Source organism: Exophiala spinifera (assembly GCF_000836115.1).
Source record: "Exophiala spinifera strain CBS 89968 unplaced genomic scaffold supercont1.3, whole genome shotgun sequence".
Classification (NCBI taxonomy): Eukaryota; Fungi; Ascomycota; class Eurotiomycetes; order Chaetothyriales; family Herpotrichiellaceae; genus Exophiala; species Exophiala spinifera.
In genome coordinates, this window is record NW_015622515.1 from 2,751,439 (window position 1) to 2,775,769 (window position 24,331).

At 50.5% G+C, this 24,331-nt stretch overlaps 9 protein-coding genes across 9 annotated transcripts; 3 read left to right on the forward strand and 6 right to left on the reverse strand.

Moving 5' to 3' along the window:
• Positions 1-251: 251 nt before the first annotated feature.
• Positions 252-1,022, forward strand: PV08_04735 (lactoylglutathione lyase; the record flags this gene model as incomplete). Its single annotated transcript, XM_016379080.1, has 2 exons — positions 252-875; positions 942-1,022. The coding sequence occupies 2 exons, from the start codon at positions 252-254 to the stop codon at positions 1,020-1,022; spliced, it is 705 nt and encodes a 234-aa protein (XP_016237757.1).
• A 616-nt stretch (positions 1,023-1,638) lies between these two features.
• PV08_04736 (uncharacterized protein) lies at positions 1,639-2,740 on the forward strand (the record flags this gene model as incomplete). The annotated part of the gene is made up of 4 exons (XM_016379081.1): positions 1,639-1,655; positions 1,770-2,112; positions 2,222-2,447; positions 2,556-2,740. 4 exons carry the CDS (start codon positions 1,639-1,641, stop codon positions 2,738-2,740), a joined length of 771 nt encoding a protein of 256 aa, XP_016237758.1.
• Positions 2,741-3,581: 841 nt separating this feature from the next.
• On the reverse strand, positions 3,582-5,331 carry PV08_04737 (uncharacterized protein; the record flags this gene model as incomplete). Its single annotated transcript, XM_016379082.1, has 4 exons — positions 3,582-3,905; positions 3,973-4,252; positions 4,336-4,862; positions 4,954-5,331. 4 exons carry the CDS (start codon positions 5,329-5,331, stop codon positions 3,582-3,584), a joined length of 1,509 nt encoding a protein of 502 aa, XP_016237759.1.
• Positions 5,332-5,838: 507 nt separating this feature from the next.
• On the forward strand, positions 5,839-6,777 carry PV08_04738 (uncharacterized protein; the record flags this gene model as incomplete). Its single annotated transcript, XM_016379083.1, has 1 exon — positions 5,839-6,777. The coding sequence occupies one exon, from the start codon at positions 5,839-5,841 to the stop codon at positions 6,775-6,777; it is 939 nt and encodes a 312-aa protein (XP_016237760.1).
• A 342-nt stretch (positions 6,778-7,119) lies between these two features.
• PV08_04739 (uncharacterized protein) lies at positions 7,120-8,079 on the reverse strand (the record flags this gene model as incomplete). Its single annotated transcript, XM_016379084.1, has 1 exon — positions 7,120-8,079. One exon carries the CDS (start codon positions 8,077-8,079, stop codon positions 7,120-7,122), a length of 960 nt encoding a protein of 319 aa, XP_016237761.1.
• A 1,386-nt stretch (positions 8,080-9,465) lies between these two features.
• On the reverse strand, positions 9,466-11,830 carry PV08_04740 (uncharacterized protein; the record flags this gene model as incomplete). The annotated part of the gene is made up of 4 exons (XM_016379085.1): positions 9,466-10,449; positions 10,515-10,784; positions 10,853-11,011; positions 11,060-11,830. 4 exons carry the CDS (start codon positions 11,828-11,830, stop codon positions 9,466-9,468), a joined length of 2,184 nt encoding a protein of 727 aa, XP_016237762.1.
• Positions 11,831-13,281: 1,451 nt separating this feature from the next.
• On the reverse strand, positions 13,282-14,783 carry PV08_04741 (uncharacterized protein; the record flags this gene model as incomplete). Its single annotated transcript, XM_016379086.1, has 2 exons — positions 13,282-14,400; positions 14,466-14,783. 2 exons carry the CDS (start codon positions 14,781-14,783, stop codon positions 13,282-13,284), a joined length of 1,437 nt encoding a protein of 478 aa, XP_016237763.1.
• Positions 14,784-15,686: 903 nt separating this feature from the next.
• PV08_04742 (uncharacterized protein) lies at positions 15,687-18,061 on the reverse strand (the record flags this gene model as incomplete). Its single annotated transcript, XM_016379087.1, has 10 exons — positions 15,687-15,829; positions 15,882-16,110; positions 16,168-16,418; positions 16,479-16,517; positions 16,578-16,646; positions 16,703-16,802; positions 16,864-17,034; positions 17,090-17,193; positions 17,253-17,273; positions 17,332-18,061. The coding sequence occupies 10 exons, from the start codon at positions 18,059-18,061 to the stop codon at positions 15,687-15,689; spliced, it is 1,857 nt and encodes a 618-aa protein (XP_016237764.1).
• An 858-nt stretch (positions 18,062-18,919) lies between these two features.
• PV08_04743 (uncharacterized protein) lies at positions 18,920-20,630 on the reverse strand (the record flags this gene model as incomplete). Its single annotated transcript, XM_016379088.1, has 4 exons — positions 18,920-19,155; positions 19,225-19,943; positions 20,002-20,321; positions 20,376-20,630. The coding sequence occupies 4 exons, from the start codon at positions 20,628-20,630 to the stop codon at positions 18,920-18,922; spliced, it is 1,530 nt and encodes a 509-aa protein (XP_016237765.1).
• Positions 20,631-24,331: the final 3,701 nt, after the last annotated feature.

Here is a 24,331-nt window from a genome sequence, read left to right on the forward strand (position 1 = left end):
TCTACCCCGAGCACCACTTCACTTCACAGTACAGCACGCACACTCGGGTGCCGATTGCTGGATTGGACATCGTCCTTTTGTCGATCGACGTCGTACAACAGCCACTATGCTGAAAAGATTCAAAATATCGTTTCGAAATTGAGGTATACATAGTACAGTCCCGGCGTGATCCTCCTGCTCTTGCTTTCGTTTGCTAACCAGAACCCCAAAAGAAGAAACCACACCTATCAAATTGCCGTCGTCGCGCCATCATGGTCAATCCCGATCCAACAGCATCATGCCCTCTGGAATGGGGTAAGCTCAATGTGGGCAGCCATCCTGATGAGCCTCCTCTACCTGAAGACGACCCTACCGTGGGCATCCGGATGAATCACTGCATGCTCCGGGTGCGCGACCCTAAGAAGTCGCTCTTCTTCTACAAGAACTTGTTGGGAATGCGAACCATTTTTACCATCAATGCCGGTCCCATTACGACTTACTATCTCACGCATCCTCAAACCACAGAGCACCGAGCGGATCTAGCCAAGTTCAGTCGGGAAACAGCACTTCGAACGCAATTCACTTCAGGCCTTTTAGAACTCATGCACGTTCATGGCTCTGAAAAACAGCCAGAGGGGTATTATACGGGGACTGGCAACGTGGTTCCAGCTTTGGGCTTTGGCCACCTAGGTTTTACCGTCCCAGACGTCAAGGCCACGGTCGCACGGCTCGAAGAGCATGGCGTAAAGGTCTTCAAACCTCTAGGGGTTTCTGATCGTGCGACATTGCCCATCACTTCCTGGGAAACCGAAAAAGGCGTAGGTCTAGGCGACGAAGACGGATTGGCTCCCGAGTTCAACAGAATCGTTAAGTCCTTTGTGCACGTATTTGATCCGGTGAGTCCTTCCTCTAAGTTAGTTCTAGGAGAAGTGACCAAGCAAGCAGGCTAACTACTGTCACAGGATGGATACATCATCGAAATTATCCCTCAGAAGAGAGACTGGCACGAGAAAAGCGTTAATGCTCAATTGTCAAATGCTTGAGACCCCTTAGGACGCAGTGTCGGGGCCTTCACTGAGAATAGCCCTGTAATGAGATAGTTGACACAATGTGGTCTATTGAACCCCCTTATGCGAAGTGTCCTTCCAACGACGCTAGGTTATCCGTTTCCTTATCTCGTCCTTTGCTCACTGAGTCACTAGAGATATCGTATGTCTAGGCGAGGATGAATCTAGGGTGTCGTTACACGCTGGCTTTGCGGATGAGACGAGTTCCCGTTCCGGTAGATGTAAGGCTCACAACCGGTTCAAGTTGAAATAAGACGCATGAAGCAAAGTCATAGCAGCCTAGTATCGTATATTGGAGATGGGTGTGCCCGTGAAAAGAGACTAATAAGGACTTTGAGGTGGAAAGAGTCTCTCGGTCGAGCCGCAAACATCGGGATTCGTCACGAGCTCAGAAAAAGGGGGCTTGGAGGTGGTTCTCCGAGTCCCAGCGAAACTCCGGAATTCGGGTGTCTGGGGTGTGAACTGTACATAGTATCGTACACACCAACCTGGCAGAATTGTTCTATTATATTAGAACAAGTTTTGAAGCACCGGTAAACCTACCACACTCTAAAGCTGTGAGCTGGCAAGTTATTTCGAATTCGAAGCAACGATGACTGGACGTGTTGTGTGAGCATTTTCCATCCCTAAACAAAAACTACTCCACATCTCCAGTGCCCACGTTTTCCGCCTAACCATTTTCATTCCTCGTTTATTCGGTCTGCGCTGACCCGAGTGTGCCAGATTTTTGACCGGCGCCAATGGAGGAATCGGGTATGAAATCACGAAGCAATTTTTGGCCCAGCCAGTGACGAAACTGGCGCTGGTCGTGGCGATTGACCTTCATGTCGATCGACTTCGGGGACTGCTACCGGAGCATGAAGGCCGGTTGGAGGTCATTGCAGGGGACATCAGCGACCGTGCAACGAGCGAAGCAGGTGTTGCAGCTGCCATCTCGCGGTCAGGCCGGTTGGACTCGATCATTCTGAACGCCGGAATCCAAGGGCCCGTGGGATCAATGTTGACCGTAGACGTTGCAGCCTGGAAAAGAGTAATGGACATCAACTTCTTCGCCCTAGTACATTCGGTAAGCTCTCCCATCCCACGTGTGGATCATGCCATCCCTCAGTGAGGGTAAGGAGGAACAATCTCAATTCTCTAACGATGCAATATGGCTTGTGGCATGTTGTTTCCAGATCCAAGTCGCCGCTCCCCATCTGCACAAGACCGGCGGCACAATCATCATGACCACCAGCGGTGTTTCTCTAGGGCCCTTTCCCGAGTGGTCTTCGTACGGTTCCTCCAAGGCTGCCATGAACTACATCAACCTGTGCTGGCAAAAAGAGGACCCTACCGTCCGTAGCGTGTGTGTCAGACCTGGCATTGTCGACACAGGTATGCAGACCGCAGTCCGGACCGAACGTAAGCCATCCCTCCCCCTTTCAAGGCATCATTTTCCACAACCATTGAATTCATCGATGGTGTTATCAAAAAGAAACCCTGGTGCTAATCTGCTACATCGCCCGCCAGTCAAGGACGACCTACCCAAAAGTACATATGAGTGGCTCAAGGGCGTCCATGATAGGGGAGAATTGCTTTCGCCAGATGTCCCGGCCAAAACATTCGTCTATTTTGCTCTCAAAGGCATCCCCGATGACATGGTCAGCACTATAGTTGACTACAACGACGGTCGTGTCAACTTTGACGAGGTGTAGACTTGGTCAAAAGAACTTAGGAAACTCCGAAACTCCTAAACTCCCAAATGGGGGATTCGACGTCTAAACCTTGAAAATGACAGTGTATATATAGTCTTGGACAAGACGTAGTTCAGAGATACAAGTGTCAAGCAAATGAACGAGTCATTAAAAATTTATTAATGGCTGCGCGACTCTGAGTGACACTGCACTTTTACTACTGGTTAAATCATATGCAAAAGGGGTTCCCCATGGGGAGCAGATCAAGCATTTGTAGGTTCTCGTATTCTATCCACTATTTGATAGTCAGTAGATAGAAGCTCATGGTAGTTGTCGTACATGGTGCATGGATGGTCATCGGTCCCAAATGTCACAATCAGAAAGATAAGGCTTCTTGATTGATTGCCTTGGGCACCTGATTCTCGAGAGTGAAATTGCTGCACTTTTTTCTGAGGATGCTGGCTTATCGAACAGTAGTAGCAACCATGTCTTGTCGCTTGTTACCTCACGACTAATAACGAGGTACTTCTTCACGTAACCGTATTTATTCCAAAAACCACATCCTGAGTCCACTTGCAGCGGCAGGGTTGGTCTACGGACTGCCGTGAGAAGCTTGCTTAATTAACAACGGTCTGGAAATCTGAAACTCTCCAGTCCAGCTATTCAATGATGGGAAGAGATAGACTCTCAATGATCAGACTTGTCATTGCTATGACGATGGATGCAGAAACTATGTAGGAGAAAAAGGCCCCCCCAGTGCTACCCTCCGAAATGTCTGCCTACAAGTACCATCAGGCCAACTTGTGCCAGCAACATTGGACATTAGTGTTGTAAATCGTAACTATTTCTCCACGGGAGAGCGCTACCTTCGCGTCACCCTGACCAGGAGAGGACCTACTTTGTCTGCTGCTCCAGTGTGGTCCAGGATCAGTGGTTCGTTCGGATCCACGGCCTCAAAGTGGAACTTTTTGAACAACGTTATGACGATCTTCCAGATTGATATCAAGCCGATGTTCCTGCCGATGCACTGGCGATACCCCTGGCCGAAGTGCATCAGATATCCGGCCAGCGCGGGATCGTAGATCGGACTCTCTGGATAGAACCGATCTGGATCGAACACGTCGTGGGATGGTCCCCAGACCTTGTGGTTATGGTGAATCACCGTGCTGACCATGCAGCAATTTGTCTACAGCCGGGGGTTGTCAGTTGGGTGGATCCACTGTAGATCCTGAAGAAGACTCAGAGAAACTTACACCTTGCGGAATCAGTTGCCCATTAATCAACATGCCTTGCGGGTCAATCACGACTCGGGGAAGGAGCAAAGCCGCGACGGGCGACATTCTAAAACTTTCCCGGATGACAGCCAAGGTATAGGGAAGCTGGCTTTCCAAGCCGGCAAAGTCGTAAACCTCTTGATCATCGCTGATGCGTTCGTCAATCTCCTTGACCATCTTGGCCAATACGTGAGGATTGTGCGTCAGATAGTAAAAGAGGACCGTCAGGGAGCTTCCTGTGGTATGCGAGCCGGCAACCCTGAGGTAGAGAAAGAGGACTCGTCAGACGCCAACAATTTTTCTGGACTTTGTGTGCAATCGAAGCACCAAAAGAAAACTTACAGGAATCCAAATGCTTCAGAGTTAATCTCATCAGCCGTCAACGTCGCGCCAGTCTCGGGATCTTTGGCGTCAATCAGGCTTGTGAGCAGCGTTCGCACAGACTCGTCTTTCTTGTGGTGGGCGATGGCCTTGTTGACACACCTCGCGGCCTGAAGTCCCATTTGTCTTCGGCTTTGGATGATCCTCTTGACGAACGGATGCCAGGCAGTCCAGTCGCGGATCCAAGGGAGGAGGTTGGCCACGCTTCCATACATGTTTCCAAGGAGGAAGTGGTCGCTGAACGGAGGCACTAGATTCTCGTCGTCGGTGACTTGGGTGTTGAAGTCCTCATTGAAAGCCAGTTTGCCGGTCAAATCGTAGGCGTAGTACGTGAACACGATCTTCAAGTCGACAATGGCAGCAGAATCCGCGCATGCTCCAAATTTCGATATCAAGTTTGAAATGTTTTGGTTAAATATAGGTTCCATTGATTTCAAAGCATTGACTGAGAAAGCATGAGCGGTTTGCCGACGACGCAACGCATGATGCTAAAAGACTTTTGGGTTAGAACAACAGTTCATCTATTGCTATTCTATTTTATTTTGTACTTTAACAAGATTCAAGGACTTCACAACGTACGTGTTCATCCGTGGTTCCAAATATGTTCGGGACAAATGAGGTGAAGGCGTTGTAGAAGACACCCTTGGGCATCTTTTTGCCTGTCTTGTATATGGGCGCAATAGCCTCTGGGTAATTGAAATCGAGGTCATTGGGGCCAATCCTCACGATGGGCCCGTACTTCTCGTGAAGCTTGATGAGAGTATTCGGGAAGCGTAGCGTCGAATATTGATAGAACTTCCAGAAGTTGGTCACACTGGCCAGAAACGGTCCGGGATACTTGGACAGCGGGTGAAAGTATCGCAAGTACACGACATAAACGACAATCGCAAGAATCCCCGCCAGTGGTAGAGCCCGCCACCCAAGTTGGTGGACAAAGTCCAAAATCTGAATCCTCATGGCGACGAACAAAAGCTTGTATGGTGCCAATACATCCCAGAGAGTTGCCCTGAACCATATAGGTCTGTCCTATTCAGTCATCGAGCGCCATTTGCCGTCGTTTACGGCTGCGGGGAGCATTTTTCCCCGGACTGAGCTGGCTTCCACCACTTCCCCCGAAGAAAATCGAACAACAATAATAGGAGTGGAGCTCTTGTCGATATTTACGGCTGCGGGGGTCATTTTGCCCCGGACCGAGCCGGCTTCCACCGCTTCCCCCGACGAAGGTCGAAAATAATAATAATGAGTACGGGGGAATCGTCAACAGATCCACACCAACTCCTCCGAGAGATGGAGGTGCTTCCCCGAAGACTGTGGGTTGCTTGCGTCCCCCCTCGGTGCCTGTGGCCAAGCAACATCCTTCTGCCATATAGTGAAAGTGTCACATTGAGGAAGAAACGAGCCCATCATCACTTTCATCGCACCTCGACCACCTCCGCCCACACGACGACAAAGACTGTTCCAGCCATGGACCAACTTCCACCATTCGGAAAAGCCATTGGGCTTGTAATCCCCCCAACAAACGGCGTCTACGCACCACTGCTCGCCAAAAATGCCTCGGCTATTCTCTCGGCGAACAAAACAACTTTTGCCTACGGTGCTGACCCACGTCAACAACTCGATCTCTACACGCCGTCGCAATCAGAGGACGTAACTGACAAGAGTTCTCCTCGTCCACTTCTGGTGTTCGTCTATGGCGGTGGTTTCGCCAACGGGGACAAGAGTAGCGAAGCCAAGCCTCTCGTCTATCAGAATCTCGGCTATTTTTTCTCCGAGAAGACCGGCCTTGAAACCATCATCATCGACTACAGACTGATCAAGCATGGCGCCAAGTTCCCCAGCGGTGGCGAGGACGTGGATGCTGCGCTCCAGTGGATTGCCCAGAAATATGGTGGTCAGAAACGCGACGTCTATCTTTTCGGCAACTCAGCTGGGGGCATCAACGTGGCGACATGGCTATTCGAACCTTTATTCCAAAAGAGCCGCCAATCTCTGTTCGCGGGTGTGGACGGCGTGAAGGTATCTGGCGCCATTCTCCTTGGTGCTCTCTTCGATTTCCGCCAGTCCTCTCCGCCGTTGAGGCAAGCGCTGACTGGGTATTTTGGAGAAGAACTGGATCAATCATCGACGGTAGCATTATTAGACAGGATTGAACCCACAGGAGAACTCAGCTCCGGTCCATGGCCCCGGTTCTTGATCGTGGACTCGGAGCTGGATCCTGACGATATTATCAAAGCTGACCAAGATGTACTGCGCCGGTTGAAGGACGTCCCCAACTTGGATGTCGGCTACGTCCAGATCAAAGGGCATAATCATATCAGCCCGCCGTTGGCGCTTGGGACCAGCATTGCTGCCGAAGAGGAGTGGGGATACAACCTCGCCTCTTGGGTTAAAGGGTCGGCATAAATGCATCGAACTCGAGTTTGAGAAACAAAGCGAATTTGTGCTCATGGTGGGAAACATGATGTCGATTCTCTAAAAGCTAGACAATACAAATTAGAAATCAACTCGGTGGAACATTTCATGTACATGTCGACACAGTTTGAATAAGTTGCGTTGCTCGATCCTCTAGGAAAAAAACCCTGTTGCTTTGGAACATGCAACAATCGGGATATCCACCAAGTCTACTTATTAGTAGGTCTCCGTCCGAAGTAGCTAGCTGGCGCGATTTGACTTGGTCCTGGCGACAGGCTTCCAATGGTCAATGGGCGAGATGGTGTTAGATTAGCTATGGAAAGGACACTCAATCTACTGGTAAAGTGCCTGCAAAGACTCCCTGAGACCGACGAGTTTGTCATTAATGCCAAGGTCTACAGCAGAGAGGACGTTCTCTCCTGACCACGCAGCATCCGGGTACTTGTTCCAAAAGAAGAACATCGAGATCATCTCCATGCCGTAATTCGGAAACATTTCACAGTAATGAGCGGCGGTTACTTCGACAATTTGAACTGCCTTTCCCGTGACGGACGTCCACAGCGCCATATAGTCCCGCCACGAGAGTGTCTCCACATTTCCAAAGACGTACTTCCCCAGTGTCCGTTCGCGTTGCTCGATGATAGCCGAGATGAAGATGCCCACATTCGTCCTCTGGTCGCCGATGAAGCCTACGCGAGTGTCGGGCGAAGTGGGCAGAAGCAGGAGGTGGTGATTCTCCCTTCCGCTGGGCAGGGGCCGAAAGGTTGGTTTGAGAAGGTTGTCGCCAAAGAAAGAGACCCAAAAGAAGGTCGTCTTTTCTAGCAATTGAGGCTTGGACTTGATAAACTCGTCCACCTTGGCTTTGGCTTCGAAGTGCGGCACAAAGAACTGGGCCTGGGATAGCTTGTGGGCGGACGGAAGCGTGCTCCAAATAAAATGTTGCAGGGTAGGCACCTCCACAGCCGCCTCTGCGATGTTCACACCTCGTTGATATTCGACGTTCATCGCATGCCAGCTGTCCGATGTCCGCATCGTCTCGTAGAAGTCGGTGGCCGCGAAAACGATGCTCGCGCCTCGGAAAGCCCTTAGGAGACTGGCCTTGTCGTCTAGCTGTGCCGCAACAACTTCAACCCCTTGGTTGGCCAGTTCCCTTGCTGCCGTGCCCTCGACATTGCGAGTTGTACCTCGAAGACGATACTTGGGGTTTCCTCGCAGCGCTCTGATGACAGATCCGCCTTGGCCACCGGTTGCTCCTAGCACAACGACGAGGGGCTTGTGTGAGGTTGCGGACATTACGAAATAATGATTTGCTGATTGCCTGAACCTAGCAATGAGAAACCTCTGAAAATGGGCCCGGTACCGATTGCCCTTTTACCAGCGCAGATACAACGACGCCCACGACAAGGTTGGTAGGGAGATCTGTACAGCTGAACGGGCCCTCCAAATGCGATCGCAAGGCGAGGCGAACGGACGATAATACCGACTTACAAAGCTCAGCAATCCGACTGTGCATGACCGGATCTGGGGACAAACCTCCGATGGGCAAATTTGCTTTGGACATGCTCAATGTTGCTGCTGCGGTAGTCCACAAAGGGGCCAAGCGTATGGTTCGCCATATGATCCCGATTATTGCGCTCCGAAGTCGTGAAACCAGCCCGTGTAGACCCGACAGCCAACATCCCGAGTCATCGGCCCTCGTCAGGGAAATGAAAGCTAGTTGGCTCGGGTTTAGCGAGTGGTGGAGCTCCGCAGCTGCCCTCCACACACACACACACACACACACACACACTTACACATACCTCGGGGAGAACTCCTCTCCTGGCCCCGCGATTGAGACTTCTCCTGGGGATCGGGGATACCTGGAGAGATTGTCCATCCAAGGTTGAACTTCAGGTCCCCAATTCTTGGATATCCTTTTGAGATAGAGTAACTCTCGGCGCGATTTCTCAGATGTATCACTCAAGCAGTGTACGTATTATTGAGGCACTTTACCTGGGCTTTATTCGGCAAGATCTTTGGTGCACATATTTTTTATTGTAACACCCGTGTTGGACAGGCCGAGTTATGGGCACCTTGACGACGACGTCTTTACGTACAACTCAATGGTCAAGCCTAGCCCCCCCCCCCCCCCCCCCCCCGGCGGGGTCAACACCGACGCGCCGGACGCTCCTTTGCAAATTTTAAACCACCATCAAGTCACTGTGAGCCCTCTGTCTCTCCTCTCTACTTGAAATTTGGCCGGGATATTTAAAAAGGCGGGTTTATCGGTCTTCACAGCCTTAGCTTCTAGACGGGGTTAACCTATAATCAAATAAGTACCGAACGAGGAGATTGAATGGCCACACAATCACCTAGCCTGTTAGCTCCCGAAATAACAACTCATGGTGACACTACATCCTTGCTCTGTGCAAGATGCAAACTGAACGAAAGCATGGACATGTAGACTGGAGACAGCCACGGTTGAATAGTGATTTGATTTGAGCCCTTCTCTCTATCTCGCTGTGCTTCATCGTGAAATTTGAAATCTTCTTTTCTAGTTTCCTTGAGCTTGCATTGTTGCAGTCAACCATATTGTACATGTGGCAACAGGTGTTCAAATTATATTTCATGTCACTCTCATAACGAAAATCAAGCCCCCTCGAATGAATCCCGGAGATGGGTACGATATCTTGTTGCAAGTCATTCCAGAGACTTTTTCGTACGGTCGCGCAACCGTAGGACTACTTTGAAAAAGCTGTCCGCTATGCCCCATACCCGTCGACGTTTAAGTAGCTCTGCCGTCTGATCGAGAATATGTTTCCCTCCTTGTTCTGAGAGCAACGAGGGAACTCCATGCATGCAGACGATCGAGGATTCACCGTGACTAATCCACTGTTTTACCGGCGACGGAGGTCCGTCGTCCCCGGGGGAGAGTTGATCGAGCCAGACCGCGGCTCTGTCTGTCCCAAAGTTCGTTGGCAGAACCTTCGCAAGGAAATACAACACGGTACCAGCATGGAATATCATCGCGGGCTCGTTGGGCGAGTTACTCGGGTAGATTCTTGCAATAGCAAGTATCCGCGCACTGTAGAAGGCCGCCTCCCTTGCTACCCTGGGGTTCTGTTTAGCCCAATGGTCCAAGCTAGTGAAGGTCGTAGTGGCCAGGTAATCGTCGCGAAGGAGTGGATATAGCCAGTTCATCAGACCGCCCGCTCCATACAGGTGGGTAACGTAGACGACTTGCAGCGTATGCATAGCATGTGCCAGCTCTGCCGTCGTAAGAGTCGCGGCTAGAGTTTGAGGGCACCTGCTTAACTTGTCAGCCGCCGCGACAAGAATCTCGGTAGTGTTTTGTGGGCCATAAGGAACAAGATCCACGACCGGTGAGGACCTGATCTCCTTGAGGGTCCAGATCATCCGGCACAATGTGCTGACGATTATGTATCGATGTCGTTCGTCTTGAACTTTTTCCTCGGGTTTCCGAGTCCCGTCAAAGAAGACTCTTATAAGGGTTTCGAGCCTCGGGGACACCGGATCGGACACTGTCGGCTGCAACATGGCCGCCCAAGCGTGAGCAGATTCGGCACTCCAGTAGTTTGCCATACAAGGGAGGTTAGTGTGAACTTCTCCGATACTGAGAAAGGGCCGATTATTGTGTAGGTACGCGACTGAGGCATCGTATTCCTGTCAATCAACCATGTTAGACCCAGTGAGCACAGAATCGGGATGGGGAGCACGAAGGTCTATACGTAGACGGCCCAGCCCAGTCGGCGCAACTTTTCCTCACGGATCCAGTTTTTCCACCGCTCCTCCAACTTCTGTGATGTTGCTGATGTCATATTCGGTTCTGGCTTGTATCTGAAAAGACCCATGCACTTTGCGTGATGCACAAGATTGTTCCGAAACGATTCGCTCAGTTCGAACAGTCGCTTGTTTCCACTGTAGTAGCCGTGGAGGCCTTGGAGGAGCTGAGCTGTTAGATAGGCCTCTGTCCGCACATATCTGCGATCATACTCTGCCTTTGACCAAATCAGCGCTCGTTCTGGCGATCGCCACTAATTCACGCCACAGGCCTATGAGCACTCACCAGGAACAAAAGTAGCCGGCGGTTGAGCTCCGACAGCGCGTTGGAAAAAGAAACGGCTTCGGAGAGCTGGGTATAGAGTGCACCGATGCTGGCAATGGCCAGGGTTACAGTAAGATCCTTGGCGGGATCAAAAGTCGGTTGATGAATAAAGGGGAATAACTAAAGTGATTAGCGCTACTGATCAGGTCCTTATCGGGTTTCAGCTACCTGGTGAAACTGAGCAAAATACCTATCGATACAATAATCGAGCTTTGCTTTGTCTGGGAAACGGTCCAAGTTGCTGGATTGCCAAGGACTGCGGCTGGCTGGAAGTCTGAGGTGGTGTGCCAGTGCCTCGACAGTGGATGGGTGTAAGGACGCGTTCGAGAAAAAGCGAGGATACAAGTGAGGGTTTTCGTCTTCATCGCAACCTAGGCTGGGTAGATCTACAATGGGCTGGGACGGCTCAGCATGCCACTCCATCGGCCAGGGATCGTCAGGACCACAGCTATCTTGGGGTCCAGGATACGGAAGATCCAGATCGTTAGCACCTTGGACAGAGGGTGTGTTGGCCTTTTCCAAGAGATGGTGATCGGCGGTCAGATTTGGCCGTGGACTTTGAGCTCCCGGAGCGTCTCCCAATGGGACGGAAGGAAATTTGAAGTCTCTTTCACCGAATGAGTCCACAAAATGGGCCGACTCTTCCCCTGGGAGATTATCAAAGAGCCAGTCGAGGTTCGAATTGAAATCAGTCGCATCCAGGGTGTCCAGGCTGTGGGCGAAGAGATAGGATGGAACGTGGGATTCGAAGGCTTCAGGGGAAACCATGGCACCCACGGTGAGGTCTGCTGATGTCGCATCATTGATGCTGTCCGTCACAGAGGAGGTGATTATGCTATTCATCCGCGACGGATCCGGACAAATTTCGTCGAGTATCCCCTGGGTTTGCTTCATGCTTTCTGCTGGTCGCATGTCCTGGCTCTCCGGTAGTCCGCTCATCGATTGGACATTGTTCTGCCCAACTCTATGCGAATCATAAGCGCAGGGGACTTGACGGCGACGACATGCTGCGCACGACGGCAGTTCGCCAGTGCAGCGGACTTTGGATCTGGCTAACAGTCAATCTCCCAACATCCAATGTCGGGGCCCGTCGCGCGACACTTACGTGGAACACCTTATGCATGCCGTTCTTTTGCGTGCTTTGGGCTGCCGACGATCGTCATGAACACGGAGGTGGTGCCGGAGGAGACTGTCACTGTGGTGAGGGTAAGTACAGGGCTTTTGTCAAAGTTGCGAGAGTCGAATGTCACGAACCGACGCTCAAAAGCTCTGTGGCAGGTCTTGCACACGTGACGAGGCTGGTCTCCTGCCTGAGAATGACTTGCTGATGGGGGCATGGCCTTCAGTCAACAGCAACATCAAACGCTGTAAAGAATAGGGCGTGCCAGAAGGGTGATATCAAGAGGCGGGGAAGAAATCGATCCGAATTGAAGAGCAAAAGTTGGGTTGTCCAGCGCCAGGGTGTAATCGGGCATTCCTGGGGTTGTGGGGAGGAATGACCCGCAGGCTTCGAGGTTTTGTGGGCCCACAAAGCTAAAACGCAGCTCCACAGTCTCTCGTGCGTCGAATCCCTTTCAATGCGGCCTCTCGGTCCCTAAATCAGGCCGGGGATCCGAACAGAGCTCGATTTCTTCCCATTAGTACTGTAATGCACCTACGGTTGCCACCGGAGCCCATCAAGGGCTTGGTAGGCTCCAGTAGCGAGTATACGCGCGCCTCTTGCGCAGCCCCCTAGCCCGATTGTTGTGCTTCAGGCTTGGCACAACTTTTGTATAAACAAGTATACTGAGCACCTGCATTGACTTTGTGACAAATAAACGCATGCTTTGGGGCCCAAATAGAACGTGTTGACGAGTCTGACCTCTATGACTAGGAGGTCGATATCTATATGTTATAGGCTATGCAAGTGGATCTATTCTTTCCGAGGGAAGGTCTTCTCGCCGCGGTACACTATACCGCAAGGAGGCAATCGGCAGACGCTTAAGACGGAGAGACAGCCTCCCTGTGGAGGCCGATGATATAGCAAAATATAGGAAAAGGAGTGAATTGATGGTGTTGCAAAAGTTGTAAACGAGCGTCGGGGCGTCCGCATTAGCCGGGGGTACTTGACTAGTGGGTTGCAAAGACGTCGTCGTCGTCGGTGCCCGCGACTCAGCATGTTCAATAAAACGCAACGATTGGGCTTCGCAGGAGCCAGAAGGTACAGAATGACAGTTGAACCCTCTCTATGGACATGCAAAAGTCTACTGCCCAATATCGCTTTCATGTAAAAGCGATCCTATCTCTTAAAGCTTTATCTCTCTTTTGGCCACGTTCACCCATAATTCCTTCGGTACCTGGACGATTGTTGAATAGTGTTCCAGGGGAGCATCTGGGTTCAATAACTTTATCTATAGCATGTGGTTAGCCTTTCCAAGGGACGAGGGGAAGGGGCGTTTTACATCAAAATTGAGCAGCAGCTCCGGGATGGCTTTTTTCATCTCGATCCATGCGATATGTTGGCCAATGCACATCCTCTTGCCGTGGCCAAAGCCGGAGAAGGCTCGTTCCATTTTTGCCCTCGCTGCCACATCCGCCTCGAGCCAGCGCTCCGGTCGGAACTGGCGGGGTTCTGGCCCCCAGACATCTTCCTTGAGGGCCAAACCTCGAACGTTGAGAGCAACAGAGGTGCCGCCGGGAAGATAAACACCACCGACGTGCGCACCGCCAGGCGGAACCTCGCGCTCTAACGGCGAAACGGAGACACCATTTAGCCGCATCGACTCCTTGAATGCGGCCTCCAAGTATGGTAACTTGGCCACTGATTGGAAAGTGGGGGGAGATGGTAAGTCGGCATCCTTCAACTCTTTCATCAACGTAGCCAGACATGTTGGGTTCTTCAAGAGACAATGTACCGTGTCAATCATAGTTGATGCGGTTGTTTCGGCGCCGGCGTGAATGGTAGAAAGAACCATACCAACCACCGTGCCACGGTCAAAGGTGTTCGGTACCTTATTGTTAGCCCGCATATAGCACTCCAAGAGGTCTTTGTGTAAACCCACTCCGCCGATAGCATCCCTCTCCTGAACCCTTGCCGCCGCCCGCTGTGTCAGTAAACCTGGCGTCATACGGCCAGCGACGAAGGGATGCCTATAAAGCAATTTTTCAAGGCCCGGCAACGCAAACCACCAAAACCAATGATTAAAGCGTTCCTTAATCCCGGCGATGGTGCCTTGGACGTCTTCTTCGGTGAAGTTACTGTCGCTAAAAGCAATTTGACAGATGGTCTCGAAGGCAAACAGTTCCAGCCATCGCGAAAGGTTAACCCGGGGACTATGTTCTGAAACTCGCCTAGTCAACAGTTGAATAGTTTCGTCCACATGAGACTCATATTCTGAGATCGCCTTCGCCGTAAATGCCGAGTTAATCTGTCGCTTGATAGCAGATACACGACGCTCATCTCGGGTCGTCACGAAAGAATCCGCCAACTTTCCGTTGATTATTGTTAGTGCTGGCTCGTACGACTTGGCCTGCAAGAAACATCAGTAAGCCAAAGGACTGTGTGAACAAAGACTTCGAAGCGGCCGCCGCTTACCTTCCTCCAAACAGTGTTAGTTGCATAGATGGTACTGATGACCGCAGGGTCACTGAAGAGGACATTTCTCGGCGCCCACCGAACCACATCGCCATAGTCTTGGTGCAGTTTCTCAGTTATATCTATCCAAGTCTCTCCCTTCCAGAGCTTCCGCGTAATCCAGAATTCAGTGAGCTGAGCCCAGACAGGACCAGGCACATGTCGGAGCCGTAGGTAGTTCTGGACGGCGATTATGACTGGCACAAATATAAGCAAGACAGAAATGAACCAAAAGGGCGAAAGTCCATATTGGGTGATGAGGTTCAGATTCACAGACATCTTGTCGCCTGTTAGTTTTGGAACCCTTGGGTCTTGTCTGGATTCAAATCTTTGAACCGCGATGAGTGCTTTAGATCTTGCGGTCCTAAATAAACTTCTGGACGACCCCGAAATTGAGGTTAGTGTGGACCTGGGGGAGCAATCACCACCAAGCCGCTTTCTCTCGATTCGGGTTAAGTGTGCCACACACGAGTTCCGAGCCCACCAGCCCCCGGGAAACAGTGATCGGGGGATCGTGAGGAGACGCTAAACATGATCCGGAGAGACTGGCAGCATTCAAGGCCTTTATGCAGCCTTCCAGGGCTTTATGAAGACGGTTTGGCGTAGTCAGAAGGCAACTCAGTTTCATGTTCTATCCATGCCATGGTATCAGCACAGCCAGTAAAGTCGCTATCCACATATCCAACCAAGGATACGCCCTTCGAGAGACGAGAGGTGAGACTGACGTCAACAGTTTGCTTGATGTACCGAAAAATGTGATCCACAGCGTCCATGTGATGTTGAACCAGGTTTCTTGTTGTCGATACTGAATATCACCCACGTATACCGACTGAAGTTGTCGATAACAAAGAATGTGCACTTGACATGTTGAGATCCTCGAATAGGATATGGACCTCAGCCAGTCAAGATGCTGGTGATGACTCAAACACCTCCGAACCTCTTTCTTTGGTTGATGACGGTGCCTCTGACCTTGTGTAATTCCACGATGATGGCCGTACCACTATTAGCCAGTAGCAGGGAGACAGATTAAGAATTGCAACATGTGGAAAGCTGCGAACTTAGATATTGGCATTCAAGTTCAAGTAGTGCGGTCTCTCTAGATACGCTACAGCCTGAGGATTCAAAACCTCTCTTCTCTATCCCTCACCCTCCAGATGAACCGGCTGGAGCTGCTGGCCAGATTTACTCAGAATCGAGTCTATGTTGGTTCTCCAGATAAACAGGCAGAGGTGTTCCCAACTGATCGGCCTTGATTGACAGAGCCAAATACCTAGAATAATACCTTGAATGCCCAAGGGCACCACCCATATACCACAAGCCGGGCTCTGCAACCGCATGTTAATAGGCTAAATTGCAGGTATACGAGGTTGGACTTACGCTTCGTTGGCTTGAAAGCCCCTAGAATTTCTCCTTCTTCATTTAGTCCAAAGCAATTGCCCGCTCTTTCAGCAACCTCGTCACCGAAAAACTTTTGAACATGCTGCTTCAAATTGCCCACGAATCCGGTCGCAAAAACGATTACATCGGCTTTGATTTCGGTGCCATCCGCGAATAGAAGCCCGTCCTCAGTATAGGAGGCAATCGGCGAGTCAGACTTGACCTTGATCTGTCGCCGGAATTAGCCAACGACTTTCGTGCACCTGAAAAAGCTCGGAGGTCTTACTAGGCCTTTTGAGATTTTGGCAGATGTTCCAACATCGATATAATGGCCACCTAAGCGAACATTGATGGCATCTTGGATATCTCCATAGGGATCGACCTTGAAGCCGGCTCGTTCAAGAGCATCCCAACGTTCTGGTTGCCCCCTTGCCATCGTATGAAAAGCCTCAGCCGAGGTGAGTCGAGCGATGGAAACTGGATTAGTGAACATAATGCGGTCGCTAACCTCGGTAGGCAGCTTGTCGTTATATAGTGCTGTACCAAACAAGGATGTGTTAGAAGTCTGTTTGTGCTAGTGGGATCAGGGTAATATACCATGATAGCGATCCGCAATATATTCGACTGGAAGAACGTCTGGTCTCAATTAGCACGAAAGGTGGAAGTTTGCATGACTGTTTCTTTCGTCGTGCTTACAAGTGCGGTTCCTTTGAACCATGGTCGCGTTCATGCCAGCCTCATACATGTCGTCGGCAACGTCGTGCCCTGTAACAAAAGATCAGATAAACCCCAACACTGCATCTTGAGGCAGATTCGCTCACCCGTATTTGCAGTACCAACGACAATGCCATTCTTCTTCCCCTTCCACTCACTGGCCGAAACATAGTCCGCAGAATGCAGGACAAGTCCCCGATATTTCTCCTAAGAAAGCCGTTCAGCTTAAGTATATCAATTGATAAAATCAGCCAGGAACGAGGCGTACCCGGTTGGGGAGCACAGGCATCACCGGCGTTTGCGATCCTGCTCCAGTTGCGATGACCACGTGTTTTGCAGTCACCTTTGATTCGACGCCGGCTCTGCGAATGTTCAGAGTGTATGTCTGCGTCTGGTTATCCCAAGAGCCGGAATCCACAGTTGTCGAAAGCCATATGTTCTGAGAAAAGTTAGCTGAACAATACCAAGACTTGTTTCCAGGTTCTTTCGCGCACTATGCCATATTTCACCGCCCAGGCTTTGTGTCCTTTTGCCAGTTCCTCCTTTCCTAGGTACTCTGGGTACTCAGGCCCAAAGGTTCGATCGAATGGTAGATGTGCTGCCCAAAAGTTCTTAGTCAGGTGTGACCTGGTCCCAAGTAGCCCTCCGAATACTCACAGTACTCTCGAACTGTATGCACTATAACAAATAAGTCAGTATACAGTCTTTCTACAGGTGAGGCAACTCTTGAACTTACGCCTTGCCGACGTGTATCTGGTTTTCCAAGCATCCCCTACACTGCTGTGTTTTTCCAAAATCACATACGGAACGCCTAAAGCCTGCAGCCGGCCACCAGTGCTCAAGCCAGACTGCCCTCCGCCGATTATGACAGCGTACGTATCATAAGTTGAAGATCCGTTTAGCGCTGTGGCAGAATGCCCATTTGTAAGTCCATTTTGAGATCCATTGGTGGTCCCGTTTGCGAATCCGTTGGTCCTGCCATCTGAGAGAGTCGGTGCAAGTGAGTCAACGTTTCCATGGCCTATAAGTTGCTCTAAGACTGTCCTCAAGACCCAGATCTTCCATTTGCCGCCCTCGGATGGTACCAAGGAAAGGTATCCGGAGCATTCGGTGGCTGGGTTTGTAGCAGTGAATAGAAATTTGCAGTCGAGCCAGGCGTATTTATTTCCAGTCCTGACGACTCTACTGGACCCCGGAATGAGCTTCACAGACGAGATGCCGTGCTGTTTGCTTAATAAGGCCCATTCTCGTGCAATGGTGGCGTTAGAATAGAATGTTCGAAAGGTGCCAGTGAGGGCATAACTGTCGCGCCAAATGGCATCGGCAGCCAACGAAGATGTGGAAAGATTGCTGAGGTCTTTCACAACTTCCTCAGCAATGGAGTCCCAGTCGCCTTCTTCAGGTATGCTTGCGGTCGGGAGCTTGCCTGGGAGCCTCTCCAAGATCGATTTCTTAATCACGGCCATCCTTTCGTGAGAATGTTGGTCTGGAGGAGAAGTAGTCGCAGAAGTAGAACAACAATCCCTGAAGCATATGAAGCTGTATGCACGGATACTTGACAAGGAACAATTACCTCTATACAACATGGGCGGTATTCGCGGTCATAGGACGGGATAGGACGGGGTACACCGGAAACCGTGCGTGGCGCCAACCTCGGTTCGGGGAAGTTGTGTAACCACTTCGCAATCCCGCAAGCATAATTCGACGTGCCGGTAGCCCGGGACCGCGGTATTCTCTGAGCTCGTGGAGGCGTGATCTGGGCCTTTGCAATCAACTTTATTAGTGCACGCTCAACTGTCACGCACTCATATGATATACCCAATCCGGAGTTGGGGTACTCTCGGCACTTCTTGCGTGGCGCGGCCTATTGTATCAAGTTCCTAGTCCTGGACTTGAATTTTCATCAGACCGTATGATCCTCCTAGTTTTGAGATCCTGATATCAGCAGACGTTTCGGCAGTTACTAGTTTGTTGACTGCCGAGAGATCTTGCTGCTGACCTTGCAGCAAGCTGTAGCCAACAGCTCGAAAAGAGACGCTCGAATTTAGCAATTGTAGCCTCGAATAGTTGTTTTGAGGGGGGGGTTCTAACTATGGAAAACAAGGCTCGATCTCAATGGAATCTCAGACAAGGCTTTACTGTTGTCCAGGCTCAGGATGCGAATTGCTAGGCTACCTCTGTCCGTGAAGCACAACACGTCTCGCTCTTAGGGATTACCACAGAAGCCCATCCCAAAAGACCTCCACAATGACTTCCGATGGACGGCCTCACTAGTCTTTTCCCCTTGCCCTGTCTGCTAGGCCTTTCTTGGGCGTAACTCGCAGCTAATAGATGTATCGGAAATGGGGGTTCTTCCTGTCGGTCACGTCGTCCTCGTAAGCATGCTCAAAGGACTCTGTGAACCCAGCATCTTCTCGTTTCTTGTTCTCCCAGAGACATAGAAGCCTGTAAGTCAAGGCGAGAAGGACACAAATGGCAGTTAGAACTGTGATCGAAGTCCACGCTGTATGATAAAGTGGCCTTTCGTGTTCCAAAAACAAAAATGGTCCGATCAGATTCCCTAGAGTGGTTCAAGGCTGGGGGTTAGCTCATGGACAACGATGCGAATGTCGAGTCTGAGAATACGTACCACAACAGTAGCCGACAAACAATCCCGACGAAGTCAGGGCTCTTTTGGTATACCCTGCGGCGTTTGCGATTGAAAGGTTCATGATGAGTGAATAGGCCGCAGGGTAAAAAGACAGGAGGTACAGAAAGAATAGCCTGGCCCCCACGGCCGCATGTGGTAGTTGCCACATGAGGCAACACGATAGAAGCATCAGGGATACCTCGCCTGCGATTACCAAGGTCCGTAAATTGTGCTTTGAGTATTTGGCCATGAGAAAGGCTGTTCCAAGGGTGGTGACTAAGCCGACACCTCCAGTAGGCATTGTCAGAAGTAGCGCATTTAAACCGCTAAATCCCATTGCCTTGATAATGATTGGATTGAAGGTGGTTGGGACAGCATTAGACACGTTGATAGTAACGGCCATGAAGAACACCAGCCAAAAATGAGCACTGGTGAGAAGTTCCCAGAGTTGAGGGGCTTTGAAGTGCCTGTTCCGAATGCCAGAGTTATTCTCTCTTAGGCGAGAAATGGCGATAAACTTCTCTCGTTCGTTGAGGCTTTTGGCGTGAATTGGGTCCGACTCCAGAACAAACAGGATAACAAAGGCCCATAATGTAGTGATGACACCGGCGACGATAAACATATACCGCCAGGGGGCTAGGGACCCATTGATATGCCCAAGGCCGTAATTTACAATCGGAGCAAGCAGCGACATTATGGAAGCCGCTGAATACCAGACTCTGTCGTTATGTCATTAGGATTCCGACTCGCTTCCAGTCTCGAGTCAAGGCAACTTACCCCATACGAAAAGTCTGCTCTTCTTTGCGGTACCAGCCCCCAACTACCATCATCCAGACTGGGGAAATGCCTGATTCGAGAACACCAAGGAAAAACCGTTGGGCAAAGAGACCCTGGTAGTTGAAAGCTCCTGCACAAGATATGACACACAGACCCCAAACGAAGGTGATGCCAAATATTACCCTTTGGATAGGATAGCGTTGTGCGAGAAGTACTGCTGGATAGGATCCTGAGATATACCCAAGGTAGAATATCGACGAAGACATAGAATAGCGGTTTCCCACCAATAGGTCAAGATCTTTCGTCAATCCGAAGATGGCCTAAGTTCTTGCTGTCAGTATTCTAGCCGCCTCAAAAGCGATAACTGGACATACAGCATGCGCCAATTGCACTTTGTCATAGAAGGTAAGACCAAACGTCATGATGAGGATGGGTAGTAGTCGCAAGTCGATTTTCCTGACCAGACGCCTCTCCTCTTCCTTTGTCCAAGTCGACTCGCCATCATAGGCTTCAAGCACAATTACAGCTTCATCGCCATGCAAGGTGTCAACTTTGGTCATGCGGTTGGAGTCCGGACCCGCCCCAGTATCTTCAATTTGAAACTCGGTGTTCCCGGATTTTTCTGCCATGGCGAGTGAATTCGTCGTTTCGTCTGCTGCACAGGCGATTCTAGTGAAAGCTGTGAGTGCGCTGTGGCTGGAAGAGCTGGAGCGGACATTGCTCGCTAATATATCTATTTCTCATGCTATCGGCACCTAGGTGTGTAAGTTTACGCCCAGACAACATCGATCCCAGAATAATCGTGGTGAAGTGTACGCCAGGGAGGCTCTAGGCCCTCGAAGTCTGTCATATGGATGGGCCTCAACTATGCCGCGCCGGGCCAAGTCTGTGTAGTGAATAACCACTGTACTCCGCAACTCCGGAGTGGGTAACCCCACAGTTCTGGACCATTGATCCCGGGGTAATGGTAGCGTGGCCGGGGCTTTTTGCGGTTGAAGCAATCCCGAGATCAAGCTAACTCTCTTACTGTCCTACATGAGCCAGTCGAGCAACAAGCGCAAGAATATTGTCTACATCGTAGGTCTTCAACAGTTGGTCGGACGAAGTTCTAGTTTGTTGAATTACTGGAATGAGAACAGACCTCCTGCATTCGAACATGAAAGGGAGAGATCTGATGCTTCAGCGAAGGTATAAGTCTGAGCCTAAGGAATGCCTATCGCGAGGTTGGCGACGATTCATCGCTTATACCAAGATCCGATGCCAGACTAGCTGAGCCCAGCTCTGATATATGGGCTCCAACGTTACCGCGATGATCACTCGGTCACAGATCCAGTGCCGAATGCCAGATGGGTTCACTTGAACCAGACTTAATTTCACAGACACGTGGCTATCCACACGTGCGAGACGTCTAGTAATCAAAAGCGCCTCGCACGCGTCTGTACGGGAGCCTCATGCTGCTGTTACAGTCGTACCCAAAACTGCCCCTCCCTTTGCTTACATATTGCATACATCTTGCGACTTCCTCCTACCAAGGGCTAAGTTCGAGCGTAGTTTCACAGGGTATGCGATATCTTCTCTACTGTCTTATAGCTGGTATCTTTCATAGTCCGCGCTATTTACCCACAGAAGACCGTCTTTCTACCTTTGTCAACATCCGTCAAAGGGAAAATACTGTTCCAGTACCTCGTACGGTGAACGCCCAATATAGCCATTAGTTGCTTTGAATAGCCGGAATTTATACCACTAAAGTGAAGGTATTGAGAATAAAGCTGCAAAGAAAGCAGCAGGGAGAAAAGTCATGGTCATTGCCGGAACGATCTCCTTATGCGAGCCAACTGCAGTGAACCTGGATGGCGGAAACCTGGAGACTGAATGGTTCTCGAGGATTCCACCCTCTTTTCCCGAAGGGAATTTGCGATAGTAACCTTCGCTTTGAGTTCGTGAAGACTCCGATAATCTCATCTTCCATCCACTTCCGGATCAGTATTATACCTGAAGTGTACTTGGGTCCACCACAACGCACTCGACCTGGCCCTTGAGTCTGAGGAGCCCCGACTTCGCTCCCCGAACCCAATCGATCAATTGAACTCCAGCCCGTATGGTAGACAAGGCCACCCGACTCGACAATATGGAGATCGAGCCTCTCAGCCTCCCGGATCACAGCAGAAGTCTGAAAACCGGTCTTGAACCCTCTGCCGAGACACCACCAGCTCCGCGTGTTTTCTGACCACAGATGCTTGCCAAAGTCCGACCAACTAGTGTAGACTTTTTCCCGTCGGTAGCGCAGGCAAAGAGATCGGCTCGGTGCTTGTTTCGGGATACAGCTGTGAGAAAGCCGCTGGGCATCAGCGGGGACTTTGCCAGAACAGTCCAGTTTTTGTCTCAGCCAGTTTCCTTTGTCCACTTCTTGTGGCCAATCCGACCCATCATCGTCTCAAAAGAAACTCTCGAGTGTTTTCGTCGCTTTGGACAGAGCAGCAAACGGACCCGTATTTCCGATACCAACCCCCACCTAGATTTATCTTGCCCGACTCTTTACTCCACTAGGAGGCGTAGATATCTCCGTTTACAGCCTGGCGAACAGGTCAAGCTGTCCAGGCTGACGTCTGACGGCAGAGAATCTAGTCACTGGGAGAACATGGCCACTGATATCGCCTCAGTTGTAGCGCCAGTCATGGTTATTATTGCTGCAAGTGAAGTGACTTGGTTTACGAGAGAGGGCGGTCACTGGTGCTCCTGGTGAAATTATTCATATGGAGGAGCAGGAAGGTATAGCCACCGTTGAAATCGATCGGCTCGAAGGAAACTCACTGACCAGCGTGCTGTGCATACCTGAACATATCATTTAAGCAAACAAAAATGTCCAGGAGGTTTCCTTGTAGTCTCCGGTGCACCACCGACATCGAAATATCGCTCTTCGTCTTCAGGAAAACTAATTCGATCTCGACTTCAAGCTCCTTGTTATGGTCCTAGCTAGCATGTCCAAGTAATGACAGCAACATCCAAATAAGTGACCCACATCTAGTGCTTGCGCCGAAGCCAGCATAAGAACTTCATTCTCCATCGAATGTTGTTTATCCACGATCCACTTGTCCTGTCTGGCTGCACTGCCCAAATGTTAGCATCGTTTCCGCCCAGTAGCCGTGGACTCGACCGTGACTTTGCGAACCAAGACCCAAGACTTAGGTAGGTACGCGAACGAAAAGGAATTTGATTTTAACAGGCTTAAGCTTAGTTTGAGTTCCCATGGGTAGCTTGACAATATACCTCACAGTAGTCGTTGCATTTTTGAATTGGAACGTCTAGAACTTCGGCTTCGGCTGGGATCAACTGCCCATCCTCCTCAAGGAACTTAAGGATGCTCTCCAGAAATTTCATTTCCGCTTGTAGCCGGGCCAAATTTTCGCCTGCTGCTTTCACATCCTGGGCAGCTTCCCATCCGGTTTTGATTCCTGTCAGTCCGAGTTGGACTGCCCAGATTGGGTCGACCATACAGCTGATGTTCGACTTCGTATTGGAGTCCGACCATGGTTCTTGGAATTGAAGCCTGTGGTTGCGTATGTGATTGCAAAGGTGTGGACAAGTAAAAGAAATGAGTTTCCTCGCAGTCTAGCTTATCAGCACATCAATAGGTGTGTGTTTCACGTAAGTTGCCTGTGTTCAGCTCTGCATCTGTCGTACGAGAATCACCTTACCATGCAAGCCATAGCGCCATCTCATTCGTCACAAGAGCATAACACGAGCAGATGGTAGTTAGAATGAAACCAACATTTAAGCTTGATGCATCAACTTTCCCGGTCGGTCTTGGAGCTCACCATTTGGCAGACCATTCGGAGCGCACGCCATTCGCATAAAACGCAGAGACAATGATTGCTACCACCATTTCATATGATTTGACTTCCTCATTGCAAACTAGAAGTTTGAGGAGAGGTGGTGTTAGGAGCGCACCTCCAGCGGCAGTACCCGGATTGGTCCAGAGCAGTAGAACATAGGTTCAAATTCAAGCCTGACAGGCATAATTCGAACACAGCTGAGAGTCAAGGCGTTTCACAAATGCAAAACTGAGGTACTCGCGATAGTCTGTACAAGTACCGTCCGTGAGACGGCCAAATCATACGAAGTTGTGGTATGAATTGCTGTATCCGGCTTGCATGCGAATGTTTGTGCGCGTCGTGCCCAACGCTCTGCCAGGGCACAGCAGCAGCTGGTCGGCATACTCCTCATTTCGGCCGCAGAGGCATCTATTGTCCATACTGTAAAGAGAAAGTGGCCCGAGACTGACACGTGACGCGGAGAGCGCTTGTTTGGCTAGAACGCTGCGAATTGGGAA